This window comes from Podarcis gaigeae, assembly GCF_964106915.1.
Source record: "Podarcis gaigeae genome assembly, chromosome: 14".
In the NCBI taxonomy this organism is placed as follows: Eukaryota; Metazoa; Chordata; class Lepidosauria; order Squamata; family Lacertidae; genus Podarcis; species Podarcis gaigeae.
Genome location: NC_139690.1, coordinates 51,282,298 through 51,305,616, shown reverse-complemented (window position 1 = coordinate 51,305,616; position 23,319 = coordinate 51,282,298). Strand labels below are relative to the sequence as shown.

Here is a 23,319-nt window from a genome sequence, read left to right as displayed (position 1 = left end):
AGATATAACTTCACTTCCGATCTTCAGAGCAGTGATCCAGCAAGCACAAGGGAGCCTTTAGATGCAGCATTTCAAGTACAGCATGCATTAAAGAACTATTTAATAAATATGAGAAATGACTACCAAAGCACTGGGCAGCATAATTAATAAAAAAATCCAAAACAGTTTAATGCAGAAGCCAATAAATTAGTTCAGAAGCAGCCTAATACCTATCACTTTACAGTGCACTATGACAATGAAGGCATCTAGATTTCCACAATTTAGAAAAAGTCAAAACAATATTCTGATATTTGTAGAAATACACAACAGGAGAACTCAAAGATAAGCTTTGCTAAGATAGGTATTTATCAAATGCTACTGATAAGCTGTGCTAAGGCAAGTTCACAATCAAAAGTTCAATGTTAACTAACAGGAGCCTGGAGAACAGCCTTAATGGGAAAGAATTAATGTGGAATATTAACTCTTCAGCCAAATTGCCCAGGAGCTGCAAGCCAATTTGCTCAAGTTTGCTATGCACCACCAATAGAAAAGATCAGGATGACTCAATGAACAGGTAACCTCTTTTCCCATGGAGTACAACTATGTTGACCCCATAATTAGGCAATGTGAGAAGCTTGCCACAGTTCGTAGATGATATGGGATGGAGGTAAACTTGTCCTCCCCAATCCATCCCTTAAAACCACAATAATGTGTGCACTCTCTCTTGAGAATATTAAATTTCTTCTTTTGCTGCTAGAGGAACCTGGCTAAATACAGCATGGAGGCTTTTGCTTCCCAGAATAACTGATCTTTCATTGAACCATAGAACTGCAGAGTTGGGAGGGATCATTCCACTGTTGAACAGTTCTCACTGTTCAGAAAGTTTTTCTGATTGTTTAGTCAGAATCTCCTTTATTGTACCTTGAATCCATTGGTTCGAGTTCTACCCTTCAGAGCAGGAGAAAACAAGCTTGCTCCATAGTCCTTGTGACAGTCCTTTAGATATTTGAAGATGGCATCATATTTCCTGGCAGTCTCCTCTTTTCCAGGCTAAACATACGCAACTCCCTCAACTGTTCCTCAAGGCTTGATTTCCAGACTCTTAATCATCTTGGTCACCGTCCTCCGTTGCTTGAATGCTTTCAAGCTGTATTGGACAGGGCAAGATCACGAATTTTGGGAGTTCAGAGTTAATGAAGCTGACTCAGTTGACTGTCTGAACAAGGAACTCCAATCAGCAAAGCATCTTTCTCCATGAAGCAATAAAGTTGTTTAATTGCATAAGGTTAGATGTGAAATGCTATCGGTCAAAACACCCTAAGGCTGTTAAAATACATTGGAACTTTTCTTTTCTTTTTTCTTCATTAAGTTTTTGTTAAAGATAAAATAAAATAAACAAAAACAAAAACAGAGAAAGAAAACACAGAGTCCTCTCTTAAAGGTATTTCTTAACCCTTGTCTCACAAAGAAAATGGTGAGCCCTCCCAGCTTTCACCTGGGAGCTTTCCCTTCTTCTCCTAATCTCTCACCCTGAGAGGTCTTCCTTCCTTTCCTCCCACTCAGGGTGTTTCCATCCATCCATCACCTCCATGTGTGAGTGTAATCCTCGGACCCCAATAATGGCTCAGAGCAGAGGACACCAAAGGAAAAATAAAAGAAGAAGAAAGAAGGAAAGAAAAGAATGAAAGAAGAAAAGAAAAGATTAAAAGGACTTCTAGTTTTCCGACTGTCAGTTACATAAAAGAAATTATTCAAAACATTCACTCTAGGATGACATCCAACTATTCTACTTTCTGTTAGGCAATATTTTCTCAATCTTCAGACCCAAATCTCTCAAATTCTTTCCCTTTCTTTTTCCCACAAAAAGTCCAAAACAATTAACAATAGTTTTTCTCAACATTATGATGGAGGATTGGGTTAAATTATGAAAAACTGACTTAAAATTTACAGATTGTTCACTATTGAAGGAGAACTACATGAAGATGATGTACAGATGGTATACAACACCAGTGCAGCTAGGGAAAATGTACAAAACTAGTTCAAACATATGTTGGAAGTGTAAGGAAAAGGAGGGAACATTTTATCATATGTGGTGGTATTGTAAAGTAATTTAAAAATTTTGGGAAATGATATACAATGAACTGAAGAAAATGTTCCATTTAACATTTGTTAAAAACCCGAGGCATTTTTGTTGGGGATTGTCTTCATGTATGCGACAATGGCCGTGAGAGTTCTGGTAGCACAAGGATGGAAAACTGAAGAAATCCCAACTAAAGAATCATGGCAAGAAAAATTGATGGATTATGCAGAACTGGCAAAATTGACACATAAGCTACGGGACAAGGATAACTGTGACTTTAAGGATGAATGGGAACCTTTCACAAAGTATTTGAAGACGCAACAAAGTGAACTGGACTCCTTGGCAGGTTTTGAATAAACATCCACAATTTTTTACTGATAATAATTAGCTAAACAGTTGGAGGATCTATACAACTCTGTAACATGCAGAAAATAGCATTACTGGAGAAACCAAGGACTGGAACTGAGGGAAGTCGGGGGGTGGGGTGGGGAATGGGTTTTATGGGGGTGGGGGAGGAAAAATGGGGGGGAATAAGGATATGTTTTTGGAAAATATGTTTTGTTATAACTTTAAATAAAAAAATTAAAAAACAACAAAAATAATTTTTCTCTAATCAAACACATCAACATTGCCTCCAATAACTTCAATAACCATTCCTCCATATTAAACAATAATAAAAATACAATTGCAAGTAAGACCTATTCATGTTTACTCAGAAGAAAGTTTCACTTATTTAAATGGAAGAAAGAAACACACAATGCATGATCCCATTTCTGAAAATTTAAATCCCATCTTTACTGCACCAGCTTCTAGCCTTAAGCAAAACATGCAGATTGTTAGGTATAGGACAAGAGTAAAGAAAAATATTGCATTTCTTCTGAGTTTCAGTGATTTACTAGTAAAAAAGCACACACATTAAAACAGAAGCTAAATTTGGTAGCATTACTGGGATAGAGAAAATGTAATAGAGAAAATGTAGCCATCAGAAAGTAAAGTCTCACCTTCAGATGGTAGAATGTGACCTTACAGTTTTAAGATCCCACTTTTGAACTGTTTTTAATATTATTTCTGTAGAGCATTAAAGAGGCTACCCTAGCCACAACCAAAGTGAAAATGGATCATCTTGGAGTATACAGCATGACTCATCTCTTGAAGAACCATCTAGAAATGTAGCCAAGGACGAGGTAACAATGAGTAGTGTGGTCTCTGTGTGCATGTGTTTTACACACTGTATTTAATGTGCAATGAACTGCTAGCAAAAACAATCCTTGCCAAACACAGCTAAAAAAAAAAATTGCCAGCTGAATCAATACATTGTTGAACGGTTTTTTTAAAAAAATGATTATTCATTTTTGAGTTAAGAAACTATTTAATTTACAATCCTTAGTATCTGAAATAAATTGCCCAGGGGCATTTCTTCCCCCTTAAAGAAAACTCCCTTCTTCAGTCACTGCAGTTTCATATTTGCAGGCTCTCTCTCTTGACTTTTGACGAGGGAAGGAAGGTGAAAACTCATCTCTTCACTGAATCATAATGGTTTTCTATCCTAGCCTAAATAACTTACAGTTCTTAACTTAATGACCCACTTAATGACCCACAAAGAAGAATAAGAAATTGGACTATTTTCTCTACTTATTACAAGTTCAGGGTGTCTCTAGTAGGAACAGAAACCATCTTAAGGTGTCAATAGTAACCATTAGGAAGAATAAGGAGGAATGAACAAAGTTTGCAAAAATATATCCGAAAGAAGAATGATGAGATAATGTGTCAGGAACTATAATGAGTTCTCTCTCAACAGATTATTTAAAAAATAAAAAGTAAATTAGTATGTTAATGTTAAACATCAGAATATATAGTGTCTACTTTACAAATTTATCAGTGATAGTAAGGCTACATCCTTACTATCTGAGCATTGGTACATACAAGCCTGGAAAATAACAAAAATAGATATTTAAATGTAAATTAAGTGAGTGCTGTCTATATTTTGATACATTTTAATTCTAACATTTATATTTCTGAAGCAACGGAACCCCAAGTAACCCCATCCTGAATTCCACTGCCTTGATATTTAGTCTTTTGTTCTGACAAAGCTGCCCCCCATATATTCAATGGCATAACGTTTAGAATCATAGAATCATAGAATCATAGAGTTGGAAGAGACCACAAGGGCCATCGAGTCCAACCCCCTGCCAAGCAGGAAACACCATCAGAGCACTCCTGACATATGGTTGTCAAGCCTCTGCTTAAAGACCTCCAAAGAAGGAGACTCCACCACACTCCTTGGCAGCAAATTCCACTGGCGAACAGCTCTTACTGTCAGGAAGTTCTTCCTAATGTTTAGGTGGAATCTTCTTTCTTGTAGTTTGGAACCATTGCTCCATGTCCGCTTCTCTGGAGCAGCAGAAAACAACCTTTCTCCCTCCTCTATGTGACATCCTTTTATATATTTGAACATGGCTATCATATCACCCCTTAACCTCCTCTTCTCCAGGCTAAACATGCCCAGCTCCCTTAGCCATTCCTCATAAGGCATCGTTTCCAGGCCTTTGACCATTTTGGTTGCCCTCCTCTGGACACGTTCCAGTTTGTCAGTGTCCTTCTTGAACTGTGGTGCCCAGAACTGGACACAGTACTCCAGGTGAGGTCTGACCAGAGCAGAATACAGTGGCACTATTACTTCCCTTGATCTAGATGCTATACTCCTATTGATGCAGCCCAGAATTGCATTGGCTTTTTTAGCTGCCGCGTCACACTGTTGGCTCATGTCAAATTTGTGGTCAACCAAGACTCCTAGATCCTTTTCACATGTACTGCTCCCAAGCCAGGTGTCACCCATCTTGTATTTGTGCCTCTCACTTTTTTTGCCCAAAATATTTATTAATATTTTTTATTATAAATATTTATTAATATTATTAATAAATTTATTAATATACAATTAAAGGTAACCAAATATTCATTGTGTTTAACAAAATTAACAAGATAGAATGTTCTCCCTGATTAAAAGTATTTTTAATAATAAATTGCCATTAGTGTCCATGGTACTTTTACAGAGAACAAGAGGGCAGATCCCTGTCCCAAGAAACTCAGTGTCTAAAATTTGATACAGGGCAATCAAAAGATGGAGGAGAGGCAGAGGCGAACAGGGAAACAACACACAGTACCTTCAGTAGCAAGGAGTTATGTTACAGTACAGATGGGATTGTGCCAAAGGCTTCAAATAAAAAGTAGGTTTGGGGGAGGGATTTGAAGCAAGAGACATAGTATCATGCAGGTGTTCCAGGAGGCATTTCCACAGATTATAGGGCAGCAGGAGGAGGAATCTTTTGAGGCCATCTGCAGGGCTACCTGCACTCATATCAACCTGCCAGAGCCTTACTCTTGGCTTCTGAGGCCCTGTTCTCTGGTCCTTCAGCAAAAAATATTAGGCTGGTAGGTACAAGAGACAGAGCCTTTCCTGTCATGACCCCATCACTTCTGAAACCTCTTTGCCAGGGAGATGCATATGGCTTCCTCTCTGCTGCTTTTTAGGAGAACCCTACAGATTTTTAAAAGAAAGCCAGCCAGCTTTTGAGTGAGTTTAAGTCTATTATTTTCTTCTAATACTGTTTTAGATTAGCTGTGTTTTACATTATAGTTTTATATTTGTGTTATCTTATGCTTTGTTTTAATAAGTTGTGAGGTACCTCAGGGAAGGAACATCCCTGAGAAGCAACATATAACTAATGAAATGAATGACAATTTTTAGGGAGGAGCCAGGAAACTTCTGAGGAGTGAAGCTAATGGCCAGAGACCAGTGCTGGATTAATGTACAAACTAAACAAGTTATAGCTTAGGGTCCCCTCTCTTGAGGGCCCCCAAAAATTTCACTATTAATATACATCTTCTTAATTGTTTTTCAGATCAACGATTACTTTGGTAAAATACATATTTTGTTATGTGCAAATGGCTTTAGATACCTATTAGGCCCATAAATTACCATATAGCATATATTCAACACAAAAAACAGCAACAATTTGTTGTTGATAAAGGACGGCTGGACATATAAATGCCCCCATTACCTTCAGTAGCTTAGGGCCTCATCAAACCTAAATCCAGCCCTGCCAGAGACATATCATGATATAAGAGTGGAGAGATAAGGAGGGGGGGCGGTCATAGAGGGCTTAACGGCAAGAGACAAGGAGCTACAGTCAACTATTACACACACAATCCTCCTATAACATTCCTTGGACAGCTGGATGTATGTACATTGCTCTTCTGACATTGCTGATCCACTACATGCAAAAAGCCTTGATGATCCATTAATTGCTAACTAAATTACATAAGGGAAATGCTGGAGGACTAAAATATGTTTTAAAATACCCTAATTAACAGGAAGGGTAAAGCTCAAGTTAAAATCAGATTGGCATTTTAGATGTGTCAAAATTGAGAACACTGGTACACCTAGAGACAATGCTTAGGTAATCAGAGTGCAACTGTTTCACTATGAATGGGTGAAGTGCTAATTAGACCAAAGGGGGGGGGGGAAACACTGTCATTCAGGGTAAAAGAGTATAAAAGAAAACAAAAACTAATTGCCATTTCATTGTCAAAGAAAAGAGTATCAAGCACAGCAGCACGGTATGCAAAACCCCATTTTATAAGTAAATACCGGAAATCATTGCTAGTCGGATAATAGTGTGCTTTCCTAAAAGCATGCCAAAACAATGGTTAGAAAGAGCAAGGATCAGGCTGCTACAGCAGTAGGCCAAAATATTATCATCACAGAAATTATTCTGCTGAAGGGTTTTAGACCCACTCCTAAAACACCCACATATCTCCACTATACAGATGCATTAGCTTGCTTTATTATCTCCAGAGCTTAATCAGGGTGCTTAACATGTAAGCAACATTATCAAGTGCAATTAGTCATATTTCAAACAATAATTTACTTTAACTCACATTCTGCTGCTTGGTATAATCTTGTGCCCATCTCTAAACCAAGTCACTTGCGGTCTGGGGTAGCTTGTGATGTGTGGAAAGTTTAGGATTGTGGCTTGCCCTTCAGACACTGTTTTCCTCTGGTCCTCATCCTGGAAATTCCCCATGTCTGCAAAGAGAAGTTACATTAAGAAACCCAGAAGTTTCATCTTACATGAGGCCTCTTTTTTAAAAAGGGGTCACAGAGAATAATAATTATGTTTTATAGCAGTCATTGGCATTGCCATAATTAAGCAGCAAGAGATAACAACCTTGGGGTAGTGCTGAGGAGTGCAAGTTTGCGGGTGTGTACCGAGGCATGAGGCAAAGCCCAGTGACTCTAGGAGGACACCCAAGAAATGTCTCCGTCAGCACTAAGGCATGCTTGCATTTCCTTGGACAGGCAATTGACTTTTCCCCCCAATTGAAAATTGACACATTTAACAGCAGAAGAGCTTCTAAAATGTAATTTTGCAATATAAAAAAACACTCCTAAGGTGCATGTAAGCAAAACAGCTTTACATTGCAATTCTATGGTAGCACTTTCACGGGGACTTTGGGCAAGTAAGGGGTAAAAAGGTAAAGGGACCCCTGACCATTAGGTCCAGTCGTGACCGACTCTGGGGTTGTGGCGCTAATCTCACTTTACTGGCCGAGGGAGCCGGCAAACAGCTTCTGGGTCATGTGGACAGCATGACTAAGCCGCTTCTGGCGAACCAGAGCAGCGCACGGAAATGCCTTTTACCTTCCCGCCAGAGCGGTACCTATTTATCTACTTGCACTTTGACGTGCTTTCAAACTGCTAGGTTGGCAGGAGCAGGGACCGAGTAATGGAAGCTCACCCCATCGCAGTGATTTGAACCTCTGACCTTCTGATTGGCAACTCCTAGGCTCTGTGGTTTAACCCACAGTGCCACCTGCATCCCCTAAGTAAGTTGGTACTGGAATCTTCATTTTAATAGAAATCTATACCACCTCTCCACTACAAGAATGCAATCCAGAAATAAACATTGCCAAAATAAAACATCAGCACTGATCAAACCAACTATACAAGCTAAACTATACAAGATAAAAGCTAAAAGGAGAAAAAATAATAATAGTGACAATAGGGATAAAAACTATTGACGTTAATTTTATCGTCATTGGTGGATCAGGTGCCTAAGTTTCTGCCATGGGTATCTATTTTCTGTAGTTTTTAAATTCATCTTTTTTAAAAAATGTTTTTGCCTTTCCTTTTTTCTTTTTCTTTTTTTCTTTCTTTTTTTTTGGGGGGGGGGTTGCTCCATTTTATATTGTACACTGCCAGTGACAGACTTGGAGCTATCAAACTTCAGCGCCCTGAATAAGGCTGGAATTTGGTGCGCACACACTCAAATACACACCTCTCATGCTTTGTTCTACAGCATTTGGTGCCCCTGCAGTGCAGCGACCAGTGCAACTCCCGGTCATGCCACCCTAAAACCACCTGGACACAGCCTTGAGACATACAGTAGATGTGGAAGGCTATAAATAAATACTAAAATAATGAGAGAGAAAATATGAAGCAAGCTTCAACACTTCGAAAGATGGTGTGGCACCACGCTAATAATAATAATAATAATAATAATAATAATAATAATAATAATAATAATAACAACCTGCCCATTTGACTGAGTTACCCCAGACACTCTGGGAAACTTCCAACAAAATATAAAGGGACAAAATGAAACATCAAACTCCCCCCCCCCGCACCCTGAAACAGGGCATCTTTCTATGAAAAGTCATTTCATTGTTTAATTTTTTAACATCTGATGGTAGGGTGTTCCACAGAATGGGCACAACTACTGAAAAGGCTCTCTGCCAGGTTCCCTGCAACTTCACTTCTCACAATGAGGGAACCACTGAAAGCCCCTCATAGCTGGATGTCAGTGTCCAGGCTGAACAAGGGGGTGGAGATATTCCACAAGTAGTCTCTCTCTCTCTTTTTCCCCAGCAGACATCCACCTGAAAATGGGGAAATTGAGAGAAAGAACTTAATTGCCAGCTTGGCTCATATGTCCTGTTACCACTGGGCTTCTAAGTAAACAGGGAGCTTGCCAGCAGCAGCCAAAGCAGTATCCATCACCAATCCAAGCAAATGGAGTGCACAACAAAGGGTCAGGCAAGAGGCAAGGATAGAGCAGTCTATGGGTAGGTACAACATAAACAGGAGATCGGAAGACGGGCACTGAGCAGGTACACAGACATTGTTCTAGCGGCTCTTCCAACCTAGGAGTTTTTGAGTGGAGCTTTTGGAACCACACCCCAACCTCATCTGACTCCCATAAACTCCCTCCCTTCCCGAGAGGAGGGTCTTACTCCGAAGAGGCTTTAATTGCCGGTGTGATTTTTCTAGGATTAAAATAATTAACTGCATATAGTTCGCAAAGTCTGCATCTTTTGTTTACTATTGTAATCAGATTACCTACTTAAAAAGAAGTATTGAACCATGCAAGTAGTCCTAATTAACCCTGTTGTTAAATGATCAGTTTAGCTTTCACAATTCAGACATTTTCTAATTAAGAATTGTTTAGCAATTCTTATGTGTCTCGGTCTGCATTAATTTACAACTCAGCTAATTATTTCAGGGGTATAATGATGGTCTGCACCATAAAGGTTGCCTAAGAACGTTGTTGATGTTTTTCCAGGAATGTTATGAATTTAAACTTTGACATGTATAGAAAAATACTTTAAATGTAATTCATTGCAAGCTAGAAGCATGGTGACACACACCTTAATTGCATCCTGTTTGGATTACTATAACACACTCTATGTGGGGCTGCCATTGAAAAGTGCTCAGGAACTTCAGCTGGTTCAAAGAGCCATTGTTGGCCGGGGCCAGTTATAAGGAACACATGACAACTTCTCCACTGGTCGCCAGTCTGTTTCCAGGCACAATTCAAAGTGCTGGCTATGACTTAGGTAAAGGTAAAGGGACCCCTGACCATTAGGTCCAGTTGTGGCCGACTCTGGGGTTGCGGCACTCATCTCGCTTTATTGGCCAAGGGAGCCGGTGTACAGCTTCCGGGTCATGTGGCCAGCATGACTAAGCCACTTCTGGAGAACCAGAGCAGCGCGCGGAAACCCCATTTACCTTCCTGCTGGAGCGGTACCTATTTATCTACTTGCACTTTGACATGCTTTCGAACTGCTAGGTTGGCAGGAGCAGGGACCGAGCGATGGGAGCTCACCCCGTGGGGGGGATTCGAACCTCTAATCTTCTGATCGGCAAGTCCTAGGCTCTGTGGTTTAACCCACAGCACCACCTATGTCCCTAGCTATGACTTACAAAGCCCCATATGGCTTAGGTCCGGGCTGTCTGAATGAACCCATCCTGCTCTCAGTCCTACTAGGCTTTGGAATTCCCTCCCTAGAGAAGTCAGACTGGCTTCCCCCCTTGCTTTCCTTCCATGAACAGGCCTTTGGGAACTGACTGTTTTTGAGGAAAAACAGATTACCAGTTGCTGGAAGCCACAGGAGGGGGGGGGACACTCCTCAGCTTGAGTCCCACTTGCACGTTTCCCACAAGCATCTGGTTGGCCACTGTGAGAACAGGATATTGGACTAGGACGGCCACTGGCCAGATCCAGCAAGACTATTATTATGTTCTTATGTTTAAATGCCTGGAGGGAAGCCTGAGTCATTTCTGGCTGTCCCACTGGGGCTGCTGGTGTAGGTGCACAGTGGTGTCCTTTTGTGCTTTGACTGCTGTGGTGCAGGAGGTGTACTGGGGAGAGAACATCTCCATTATATATTCATTGACTCTTTCTGTGTGGGTGGCCTGTGGATGTCCCTCCCAGTACAGTGACTGGCTGGTGGGCTGTGGCGGTATTGCCAGGAGAGCTGCCATTTTTCTCCTGTCTTTATATTTTTTGCTGTGTGCAGTTTTTCCCTCCCCTCCACACTGAGCACACACTGGATATGGCAGGGATTCGCTTGGAACAGCGGCAGTGTCTCGCCAGTCCTGGTGTAATGTGAGTTTTCTTTGTCAATTTCCTTATCAGAGGTTTTAGGACAACTAGTGCCTACACTGGAAACTGGTTTCCTCTATCATACCCTATGAGAATAATTATATTCTAGGATGATATACAGTGGTACCTCAGGTTAAGAACTCAATTCGTTCTGGAGGTCCGTTCTTAACCTGAAACTGTTCTTAACCTGAGGTACCACTTTAGCTAATGGGGCCTCCTGCTGCCGTCGCACCGCTACCGCGTGATTTCTGTTGTCATCCTGAAGCAAAGTTCTTAACCCAAGGTACTATTTCTGGTTTAGCAGAGTCTGTAACCTGAAGTGTCTGTAACCTGAAGTGTCTGTAACCCGAGGTACCACTGTACTGTGTTGGCCTGATTATAAGCCTCACTTTCCTCCCAAATTCTGACTGTGAAAAGATAAAGTATGCCTTATATTTGTGACCTTACGGTATGCAGCCAGTAGCATGGGGCAAACAGCGCCAGGAGCAGGGCAAAGTGGCGCCTGCCCCACAAATAATTCTCCATCCTCTCCCCCAAGGAGAGAGCGAGGAAAGGGAAAGGCCGCCAGCAACACAGCATAGCTCCCCCCCACCCCCGGAATGCAGCCAGGAGCAGTGAGGAATTGAGTGGCTTATATTCGGATATTTTTTTTCATTTTTTTCTCCCCACCCATCCAATTTTAAAGGTGTAGCTTATATTCAGGTGCGGCTTATATTTGGGCGAAAACGGTATGATTCCAAAAGTGCTTTTATAACAAAATGAGCATGCAACATGTAGCTGTAATGCTCAAAGTATTTATGTGGGTGTTACTGCATTATATAATATGCTACATTATGTTAAATTACATTATGTACATACTATGTAATGCTTAAATGAGATTAACATTCACACTTCAGAATGGAGGTGGGGAAGAACTGGGCAATCTGACAGTTCACTCAAGATGTCTTAGAACATGTAGCGTTGTTGTAAGGCCCCCAGCGATAGAAGGGTGGGACAGAAATTCTATATAATTGTATATAAATAAATAAAGAATAAATAAATATGGCTAAGATAGCCCCACTATTAGTTTCTGCACAAATCCAATACAGTGGTGCCTCGCAAGACGAAAATAATCCGTTCCGCGAGTCTCTTCGTCTAGCGGTTTTTTCGTCTTGCGAAGCAAGCCCATTGACGGCTTAGTGGATTAGCACTATTAGTGGTTTAGCGGCTTTTAGCGGCTTATCGGCTTATCGGATAAGCGGCTTAGTGGCTTAGAAGGGGGGGGGAACCCCGCAGGAACTCGCAAGACATTTTCGTCTTGCGAAGCAAGCCCATAGGAAATTTGTTTTGCGAAGCACCTCCAAAACGGAAAACTCTTTCGTCTAGCGAGTTTTCCGTCTTGCGAGGCATTCGTCTTGCGGGGCACCACTGTATTGGTTAAACCTTAAATATTTTACAGTCCCATTAGCTTTTTTAACCACTCTGTGTTGCATGATATCTGCAGAACAGGAATTAAATAATGACTAGCTAGAAGAGTGGGTGGCTGCTTGACCAATTCATACAGCATTATACATTATTATTCTTGATGCTAATATTAAACTGCAGGAAAAATAAATTCAGCACATTTTCCCTCATGATACCTATCTTCTCCATTTAATCACTTCCTTGTAAATGGTCATGTCTAATAAAGAATTCCATTCACCCACTTCATCTTCCTGCCATTTATCAAATGACAGCCACTGTTGCTGACCTTCCAGTTAAGTGCCCCGAGGAACAATAATCAAAGTCTCAGACAGAGACGTGTAGAGTATAAACAAACAGTGAAACTTCATCTTACTTGTGATATTTCTACTTGTCTTCTCCACAGGCAGATGATGATATGGAACTGGTGGATAAAATTTTCCAGTAACAGAAGAAGTTAACTGAAGATGCCTCAATTCCATGGGAAGCACTCTCCATATTCTCCTCCAGTAATACCAGATCTTGGGACCAGAGCCATCTTTCCCATAGGGGTTAGTGGTTCATTGTGCCAGGGCCTCGGCCTCTCAGGGGCGCCCCAGCAAGTGGGGGAGCTGGGCGGCTTTGCCAGCGGCCTCCCCTTTCCCTGCACACCCATCAGCTGTGCCCCACCAACCATATGGCTGGCAGGCGTGCAGCTTCCTTCCCAAGCCTCCGCGGGAGGAGAGCGATCCCCACAGAGGCTTAGGATGGAAGCTGCACCCCACCAACCATATGGCTGGCTGGCACACAGCTTCCCTCCCAAGCTTCTGCGGCAGGGCACAGCTCACCCTCCACTATCAGTGGTAATTTGGGGGCGCTGGGAGGATATTTGCACCCTGGCGCTGCATCTGCCAAAGACAGCCCTGCTTGGGATATAATTTCTAAATTTACTAACTTACTGATACAAATCAAGTTTTTTTTTAAAAAAATCCAGTTTCAAAGTTCTCCAATATAGAAAGAAGAACCTTCAGTCAAAAGGCTTAGATGGTGCCTAGAAGGCTGGGCACCTTTGCAAGTGAGGCACAGTGGGAAAATCCTTGGCACCAATGGGTGCATTCCTAATGTGGTCTGGGGGAGCAGGGCTTGGACCCTCTAAAAGGGACAATCTGCTTTCCCTCCAACCTCTGAGTTTGCAGCAGCTTTCACTCTCCCTCCCTGTCACCCTATTGCTTCAGGGTCACTACTAGGGGGGCCATGTAGGATTTTCCCCCAATCCTCATTCTGGATTGCAAAAATGCAGATTGGGAAAATTTACCTACTTCATACTCAATAGCAGGACAGAGTGTTTGTTGGTTTGCTGTGTTGTTTAAATAGGTTGTTCATCTAGATTTGGTCACTTTGGGCAGTTTAGGTGTGGGAAAAGAAAGTTTGGTTTAGCCTAGTGATGCTCTGTAGTCACCTTTCAGGTTATGGGTCAGCCCCGAGACTCACTTCTTGGACTTTGTGGTTCAGAGGGTGAGATTGGGGCCTCCTTTGAGGCCAAACTCCCTCATCCACCTGGGGTTCTGAGGTTCAATGGATGTGCGTGACAAAGTAAGGCCTCCCTTCTCACCTTCAGGTGACTGAGAGGAATAGTTTAGATTGAGGAAACAACACAGGGAAAGGGAGTTTAATACCACTGCTCCAGGTCCAACCAGTTTGGCCTGATTTTAAGCTAAGATCCTGCTAGTCTCCATAGTGTGAAGTTTGGTCCTGAGTTATAAAGAAACAAGGCAGGAGAGGGCGGGGGACAGCTCCAACACTGGTTGGACTGAAATTATTCAGAAGATGAAGACTATCTTGCGAAGGCCCTCCATCTGCAGAATAATCTGAGCCTTGAACAGTATAAACCCCAACTACCCAGTACAGCCTTCAGCAACTGCTCTCTGAAAAGTTGGCTTATCTACTTCTGCTGAAAAGCTCATTAGCTAGATAAGCCAACTTTTGGCTTATCTAAATGTTTTTGGCCTAATCAAGCAAAAAGGTTGGCCTAAACAGCCCTGCCTAGTCATGCTTAAGTGGGAAAATGAAATGGAGAAAAACCAGAGGAGGAAGGGAAGACCATTTACTTTGTGAGTCACCTTGAATGCCCCTTGAACGAGCAGAAAGGTGAAACAGAAATACTGATATAGGGTTTTTTGCTAGAAAATATTAAAGGAAATCTAACAACTGAATCGCAGTTTAGAATATGTACACTAATTTTTATCTACAGTCATGTTTTTCAGAGTTCAGATGGAAACTTTTTTAAGTTTGGAGAGAATATTGGCTATAAAAAACCCCAAAGCATTGGCTGATTATGAGCTCAGACTCATTTTACAAGGCACATGTCTTGGCATCTATAATTGAGAAAATCAACACTTATGCCCAAGTAAAAGTCAAGTATTTAATCAGAGGTCAAGCTTGGCAGTTTCTACAATCAGAGGTTTGGATGTGTCAGCCCTGAATGAGTTGGCTCATGCAGTCTTACTGGAGTAGTTGACTGTCAACCAACCCATTAATTTCCAGTTGAATTTAATTTCCGCAGAATTTAAACCTGACCTCTCTTTTGGGTGCTTTGTATGTGCATTTTTAGCAGCTTCCTAACCTCTTCACATTAAAGGGCAGCTTATCCTTGGTGGTCTTTAGCTTGCCAAACGACAGGCATAACAACTGTCTGCATTGTCAACTGATATATTTGGAAGATGGAATTAATGTCCAGGTAAGCACTCACCTCATACTAAGCATGCTCTGTGAGATGAAATGGGGACAACTTTATTCCTTTCTGAGACAACAGAACTGGCCTGAGCTAATGGTCAGGAAAATGACTATGACATTGTAATCTGCAAAAATGAGCAAAAATTAGGAAATTTTTGAAATAAATGCCCATCATACATACATGCCACTTGAACTTCTGATTTTCTTTGCAGGAGTGCCCCCATTCTGTTCCTCACAACACACTGATAAAAACCAGCATCAGATCTTTGCAAGGATGGGATAACGTACCTGTAAGACAGAAAGGGATATCACAATTAAAACATGTACTTGGACTTTGATATCTGTTCTCAAAAATAGTTTGAGCCCCAGGCAGCAGGAACCACAGGGGCAACAGATCCCAATGTAGCTCTTTATTTGCCTCCCTTGTTCCTGATGTAGATCTTCACTCACTCTGTCCATGATTTATCAGTCCTCAATTCAACATAAAACCCCCACTTTTGAAGACTTTTTAAAAAAAAGTGTATAGCACAATCAACTGAACTGAAAGTACTGAAAAAAGATAACGGATGATTAAGAAAAAATGATCACAATGAGTCCTGCCTTCCTTTTCTCAATAGGCTTCCACAAACACACATCCTGCCAGTTTGCCTTCCTTTTCTCAATAAGGTAAAGGTAAAGGTACCCCTGCCCGTACGGGACAGTCTTGACAGACTCTGGGGTTGTGCGCCCATCTCACTCAAGAGGCCAGGGACAGCGCTGTCCGGAGACACTTCCGGGTCACGTGGCCAGCGTGACATCGCTGCTCTGGCGAGCCAGAGCCGCACACGGAAACGCCGTTTACCTTCCCACTGGTAAGCGGTCCCTATTTATCTACTTGCACCCGGAGGTGCTTTCGAACTGCTAGGTTGGCAGGCGCTGGGACCGAGCAGCGGGAGCGCACCCCACCGCAGGGATTCGAACCGCCGACCTTTCGATCGGCAAGTCCTAGGCGCTGAGGCTTTAACCCACAGCGCCACCTGCGTCCCCCCTTTTCTCAATAGGCTTCCACAAACACACATCCTGCCAGTTCTGCTTTCCTCTACCCCATCTGCATTTCCTTCCTTCTGTAAGACGCAGAGAGCTGAAGGCAGTTCTCTAGAGCCATCATTGCCAGGACTGGTGTTTAATTTTTTGCATCGTGCCATGATTTCTGGTTAAACCAATTTTCATGGTTTCTTATGACACTTCAATCTGTACCCTGCAAAACTCAAAATCAGAAGAGCACATAAATCTGCTATAGCAGTGCATTTCAGTGAGATTGTCACAAGCCCAGATGATGAGTAACAAGCCCAAAGCAATCAAATATTATATAATGGTGGTTCCTCTGCAAGCACCCCTTTTTAGCTTGAACTCTTTTTTTCTTTTTTTCTTTTTTGGAAGCCCGCATCCTGATTATTGTAATATTACACTCTGTTAATTGAGAAAATACATAATGACAAAAATCTATTACAAACTCAGTAATGTTTTCAATTAATTTGCAAATGCGCCAAAATAAAATAATGCAGCAAAAATTCATTTCTTTATTTCCCCAAAGTGTTCACCAATGAACAACTCAATTAATTAATTCAAACGTTATGAAAGTTAATACATTTACATTTATTTATTTATTTATTTATTTATTTATGTAAATTTATTTATCTTTCATGAATTTATTTATTTCCCTAATACAGACAATACACAGCTAGTTGGACCAATGGTCTGACTCTGTATAAGGCAGATTCCTCAGTTTATACATTATGTTTTAGAGTATATCTCTATAGTCTTTTAAAAGTATTCAAATAAGTTCTTATACATTCTCAGTAACCCTGACAACAATTAACTAAGTTTAGGTGTAGCAATAGTAGCAGCACATAAGACTAAAACAGTTCACCCAATACACCTTAGTATTTGGCTCGTGAAAACATTTCCTGTTTTAAAAATCACATATATTCTGCTCCTGGAAAACTCAAAGTGTCTTTCACTGAGATCTCAGGCATATCTTCCATTCAGACATTGGACATGCTGCGTGCTGCTTAGCTATAACAAGAGGCGGATGGTGCTGTGGTCTAAAGCACTGAGCCTCTCAGGCTTGCCAATTGGAAGGTTGGTGGTTCGAATCACTGCAATGGGGTGAGCTCCTGTTACTCTGTCCCAGCTTCTGCCAACCTAGCAGTTCAAAAGCACACCAGCGCAAGTAGATAAATAGGGACCGTTGAGGCTTGTGCCATAAGCGGTTTAGTCATGCTGGCACCACTCCCTTGGCCTGAAAGCGAGATGTGTGCCGCAACCCCATAGTCGCCCTTGACTGGACTTAACCGTCCAGGGGGCTTTACCCTTTTAGCTTATTACAACATAGCATAGCATAGTAATAGTAGTAGTAGTAGTAGTAGTAGTAGTAGTAGTGTAACTGATTTATTAAACACCTTCTAAACTACCATCTTGATGTGATTTACACATAAAATAATTAAAAACAGAATGAGAACCCTCTCTCATGGTAAAGGACTCTCATGGTAAAGACCCATTTACCCATCTGGGAAAGCCCACTGGAACAAAAATGTCTTCAACAGTTTCTGAAAAGTGTAGATAGTGGGCACCTGTCATTTCTCGACAGGGATGCTATTCCACAGGACAGGAGCAGCCACATTAAAAACCCTGCTCTGATTTACTGCAGGGTAGGCTTCTGTGGTCTTTGGAACTTGCAGGAGAGAATCTCCCACAGACATCTACTGGGTATATAAGGAATAAGGCAGTCTGTCAAGTAATGTGGTCACAAGCTATGTAGGTACTTATATGTCAGTACCAACACCCTGAACATGGCCCGGTAGAAAATTAGCAGCCAGTGCAAATACCACAAGCAAGGTGTTTATGCTTGTGGGCATTAACCCCCACAAACAACCTAGCCACCACATTCTCCACCAGCTGCAGCCTGCAGATCAACCCCAAGGGAAGTCTCACTTAGAGTGTATTGCAGTAATCAAAGTGTGACGTTACCCATGCATAGATAGCTATGGTCAAGCTATTTGGTTCCAAGAATGGCTGCAGATATCATAGCAATCAAAGTTGGTAAAAGTCACTCCTAGCCACTGAGGACACCTGTACCTAGAGTAACAGGGTTGAATCTAGGAGCACATCCAAATTATGCACCTGCTCTTTCAACTCCATCCAGGGCAGGCAACTTACCAACTTACCAGATCCAGGAACTACTTGCTCACAGAGCCTCCTTCTTGACAGGATTCAGTTTCAGACTCAGTTTATTAGTTCTCATCCAGCCCATCACTGCATCCAGACACCGGCCCAGGGCCTCTCATTCCTGAGTCAGATGTTACCAAGAAATAGAGTTGGGTATCATCAGTATACTGATGACACCTTGGTCCCAAACTCCCAGTGACTACTCCTACCAGCTTCATGTAGATATTAAATAGCATTGGAGGCAATATAGTCCCTGTAGCAGCCCATAGCTCAAAAGCCAAGAAGCTGAGGAGCATCCAATGCTACCTTCTGAAAGCATCTCTGGAGTTAAGACTGGAACCACTGCCCCTGATACCCATTTCCCATAGGCAATCCAGGAGGATACAATGGTCAATGGCATCAAAAGCTGATAAAGGTCATCCATCAGGGCTACCAAGCCAGGTTCAAATCTGAACCCAAATGGAGATGGGTCTAAAAATTCAGTTTCTTTGAGGAATGCCTGCAGTTGCATCTCCATGACCCTTTCGAATGCCTTGCCCACAAAGTGGATATTTGCAACTGGACAGTAGTTGTTGAATATCATTAGGTCTCAGAGCATTCTCTTGGTCCAAGCTCTTGCCATTGTTGCATAGTATCTTTGAAACTTGCATAAAAGGGTGTACCAGGTATTCAATGCTAAGTTTATCCTCAAATGTTAAGAGTGTTTCCCAATAATAGTTTTCTAGTGATTTTGCATGCAAGAGAGAAAAAGGCATTTCCATTGTCTGAAAGCCAGAAGGGCACTTAAAGTTTCTGCAGATCTGAGCAAGCAATTTAGAAAAATGGACAATTTGTTTTGAGTGGAGCAGCCTGGAAGAGGCTTGCTGCTTAAGAAAATCTAAGACAGAAGATGGATAGTACATCAATAAGTGAAAATATCAATGAAAACACTGGAAATGATTCCTAGCGTTTCTTTTCCTTTCTGTTCCAGAGCTCAACGGCTAGGAGAGGGCTGCCATGTCTTAAGCGCCCAAATTCAAAATCTGGCTTCCCAAAGACTGGAATGCATTTTTTTTAGTTTTCGACGGCACCTTCAATAGGGATTAAAACTTTTTTTATTAAAAAAAAAGAACATATGGAACTGACCTGTGTCTGCTGGTCTATATATACATAATTTTATTTGTAAACCACCTTTCCACAGTTCAAACCATGCGAAAGGTGGCTTACGACATGAAAAGCGTAACAGCAACATAGTAGTCATAAGCAATAAATAAAACATCAAAAATACACAACCAAACGGAACAATTTCCACATAAATCACAAGATCTGAAAGAAAACTCCAAAAAACCACCACCAACAACAACACCCCCCACTTATACACATACACAACAAAAACTGAAACAACACCCCAGTCCAAGAGTTTGCTTGGGGCTTGCTGCGTGCCTGTGATCATACCGCTCTTGGTTCTTGTCATGCTAGCTTGGTTTATGGCAATTCTTAGTTCACTTTAGCAGTACAGGTTCAGCCTATAGCAGGTATATCTACAGTGAACTAGGCTCTGCTGTCAAGCTTTAGTCTGCTGAGCCCAAAACATAGAGCTGCAAGCCTGAAAATGCCATGACTGATGTCAACTCTAAGGTAAACCATCTCCTCCCAGGGCAGACAAGAATGGCATAGAGAAGAACGGCGTGCTTTTTAAGGTTGTTTCTGTATTGCATATTCTGTAATATTATATGCATTTGTTTTAATGTTGTTAATGTCCCCTCCATAAAATAAATAGTTTTGCTTTGCCGTTCCCACCGCCATTTGAAATTCTGCATATTATTTACATTTCCCCCTCCAGTCCCTCTTTGCCTCAGCCAGCCATTTCACCACAGGATCTTTTCTTTGCCTGCAGGGGACAGACACCTAAACAAATAACATTATTTCCCCCCCTACCATAGCCTTTTCCTCTTTGACAGGATTACCTAAAGTACCAACCCCATCCATCCTTAATCTTTTAACTGTTGTTATATGTGTCTGAGTTCTCCAGACAATATTTTATTTTACAATAAAATAGTGTCATAGAATTGTAGAGTTGGAAGGGACCCCCAGGGTCATCTCGTCCAATCCTCTGAAATGGGGGGGGGGGTTGTGTTTTACTATAATTTAAAAATACTAATAATTTTTACTAAATCTACTAAAATAAAATTAGTATTTTAGTAAAATTAGTATTTCAAAGAAATACTGTATTTGGAAGACAAACAAGAGTCTAAACAAAGCTACATGACCAGCACTATAAGACTTTTCAATTGAATTTAATTTTTAGTTTACCTTACCATGATGTACTGGGAAAGAAAGCCAAGGCACAGTTAGAATCATCTGGCCACCGTCTCATTTTATTTACAAAATAAAATGAAATATATTGTTGTAGTAAAAATGCGAAAAATAAGCATTTAATTATTCTTAGCTTTCCTTGAAAAAATACCCGCTGCCTAAAAGCAAAGTGTATTTAATTAGTAAGTGAATATTTTCTGAAGAAGATGTTGAACATTTAGACTAATACAAAACATTTCTAATTCAGCATAAGATTAAGTCTCTGAATGGGTAATAGATGGTGGGTAATGGAAGAAAAGAGTGTGCATTGCTGTAAAACAAATAAACGCGTGACATCACCTTCCCATAAGAAATAAAAGACTGTTTATTTCCTAGCTTTTCTGCTTTGGGCAATGCATGTTGCTGATTGCTGACAGGAGTAGAGAGAATCTGCCTTTTTTAAAAAAACGGGGCTTGTGTATGTCTGTTGCATAATGCCAATGGAGGGCACAGGGTCATCACCTAAATATAAAAGACAGAGTGCATAGACAGTTCCAATGCACAAAAACAATGGCAGAGTGCCAAGCAGAATTATGAGTTTAAGCACAGAGATCGAGAACAGTGGGGAGTAAGAAGTTTGGGGTGAAAAGTTTATCATAAGATTGGTATTGAAGACTGCTCATGAGCTCTGTACAAGCATGCAAGCTTTGAAGGAGATAGCTCTTCAGCTGGCTTTTAATGAACTTTCCCACCATCCCTACTTTTGACAATCAGTTGGCATTTTTTAAAAAGAGAAACTACAAGCCATGCTTAGTAGTTTCCAGTCCTGCAAAGTTAATTTAGAAACTGAAGTAGTTCAGCCAAATGAACTTTTTAGTCTATAAAATGTTCATCCTCGGCATTCAGTGTTATAAACTGCTGTGCTGAGGTATAGGGCCCAATAACAAATCAGGAGCCACATATAAGGTTTTTGACAGACAGACTATCATCAGGTGAAGCTTTCCCCTTTCCCCATAATTATATTTCCATTAAAATATACAGTCTTACCCGGTTTAATTTGTGCCAGTCACACAGCTACTAAAGGCACAAGGTATCATTCACTTTGTTCCTGTTCTTCATGCTGCAAGCTGCTCCCCTTAGAATATAGGGGAGGGAAGATGCAGAGAATGCTTCACATTCCTTCCTCAGTCCTGCCTTTTCAATGCTTGCAGCAAACTTTCCAAATATTTAGAGTGTCAGACTAAGACCTGGGAACCCTAGGTTTCAACCCCCCCCCCCTTGGCCAGTCACTACTTCCCAGCCTAATCAGGGTTGTTGTGGGAATTAAATAGGATGGGGAGAACCATGTTTGCCACCTTGAGCTCCCTGGAGAATAAGATGGGATATTGAACTATACTCAGAGTCGCAAAGTGATTTCATGCTCTTTATTCAGCTCTTAGTGGTGAGGAGGAATGAATGAAAGTCCCCTCAAAGTATCTGCTTTATATACATTATTTACACAATGGGCTGCACATGATTGGCTAATTCTGGAATTCTACTGTAAGCCAATCAGGTTGTGGGTTCACTTCTATCTGGAGCATGATTGGGTGGTTCCTGCCAACCAATCATATTGCTGCATTGTTCTAGGCCCAATCAGACTGCTGCATTCTGAATCCTATTGTTCTAGGACCAATCAGACTGCTGCCTTTTGGATCCTATTGTTCTAGGACCAATCAGACTGTTGCAGTTTGGATCCTATTCAATTCAGTACATAACAGATATAAATGCAACAAATAACATTTAAGCTACGAAAAGTGCTTATGCAACTATTTTCTAACTTGCACTCTGCCTTATATCAAAGGAATGCTATGACTAAAGAAACAGAAATATTCAAATTCATGACCCAGTTAGAACTCACACAGTTAGGTGCAGATCAAGGGGGCATTCTCTGCAGCACCCCTGAGAAGAGAGGAAATAAATAGAATAATGAAGCAAATGAGTATTGTTAAGGTGCCAGGCCCAGACAGATTTTCTATGGAGTGATCCAAGTCTCATCTTGACTTATTAACCCCCAAACTGCATTCCGTTTACTAGGAAGCTTCGGAAAGATCCTCACTCTCCCATCCTTCTCTGTACGTAACACAAATTCCAAATTCTGTAATTCCAAAACCTGGCAAACACCCAAACTCTGTGAGTTAAATCTCACTAATCAACACTGACAGCAAAATCCTTGTAGCAGCTCTAGTGGACAGGCTTCAGGAAGTGATGAGCATCCTAATCCACCCAAACCAGGTTGGATTTATATGACACCATCAAAGGGTAGATAAGCTCCATCTTGTAATTGATCTAGTAGCACTCAACAGTACTAGCACATTGCCATTAGACTTGCTGTCCTTGGATGCTGAAAATGAATTTGATTTGGTGCAGTGGCTCTTTTTCTTTACCCTAGGGCACTGGCTCTGTGGTATACCCCAAGAACGTGTGCACTGGGTGAAAACCATATACATAACACCTATGTCCAGGATACAGGCAAATGGCATATTGTCAGGTTCGCCCCCCCCCTCCCCGTGCAGAGGGTAACCAGACAGGGACGCCCCCTTTTCCCACTGATATTTCATCTTTTTCTAGAGCCCTTAATATTTGCCATACAGCAAAATACCAAGATCTGGGGTGCGCAATATGGGGGGATTTGAACATGCAGCT

At 41.4% G+C, this 23,319-nt stretch overlaps 1 protein-coding gene across 7 annotated transcripts in view; it reads right to left on the bottom strand.

Moving 5' to 3' along the window:
- SDK1 (sidekick cell adhesion molecule 1) overlaps window positions 1–23,319 on the bottom strand; it is a 580,479-nt gene that overhangs the window by 421,771 nt on the left and 135,389 nt on the right. For all 7 annotated transcript variants that reach the window (XM_083711227.1, XM_083711231.1, XM_083711232.1 and 4 more), the window contains exons 4-5: window positions 15,338–15,444; window positions 6,998–7,145 (exon numbers count right to left, since the gene is read on the bottom strand). In XM_083711227.1, coding sequence (XP_083567353.1) covers window positions 6,998–7,145; window positions 15,338–15,444 — 255 coding nt within the window. The remainder of the gene's footprint in view (window positions 1–6,997; window positions 7,146–15,337; window positions 15,445–23,319) is intronic.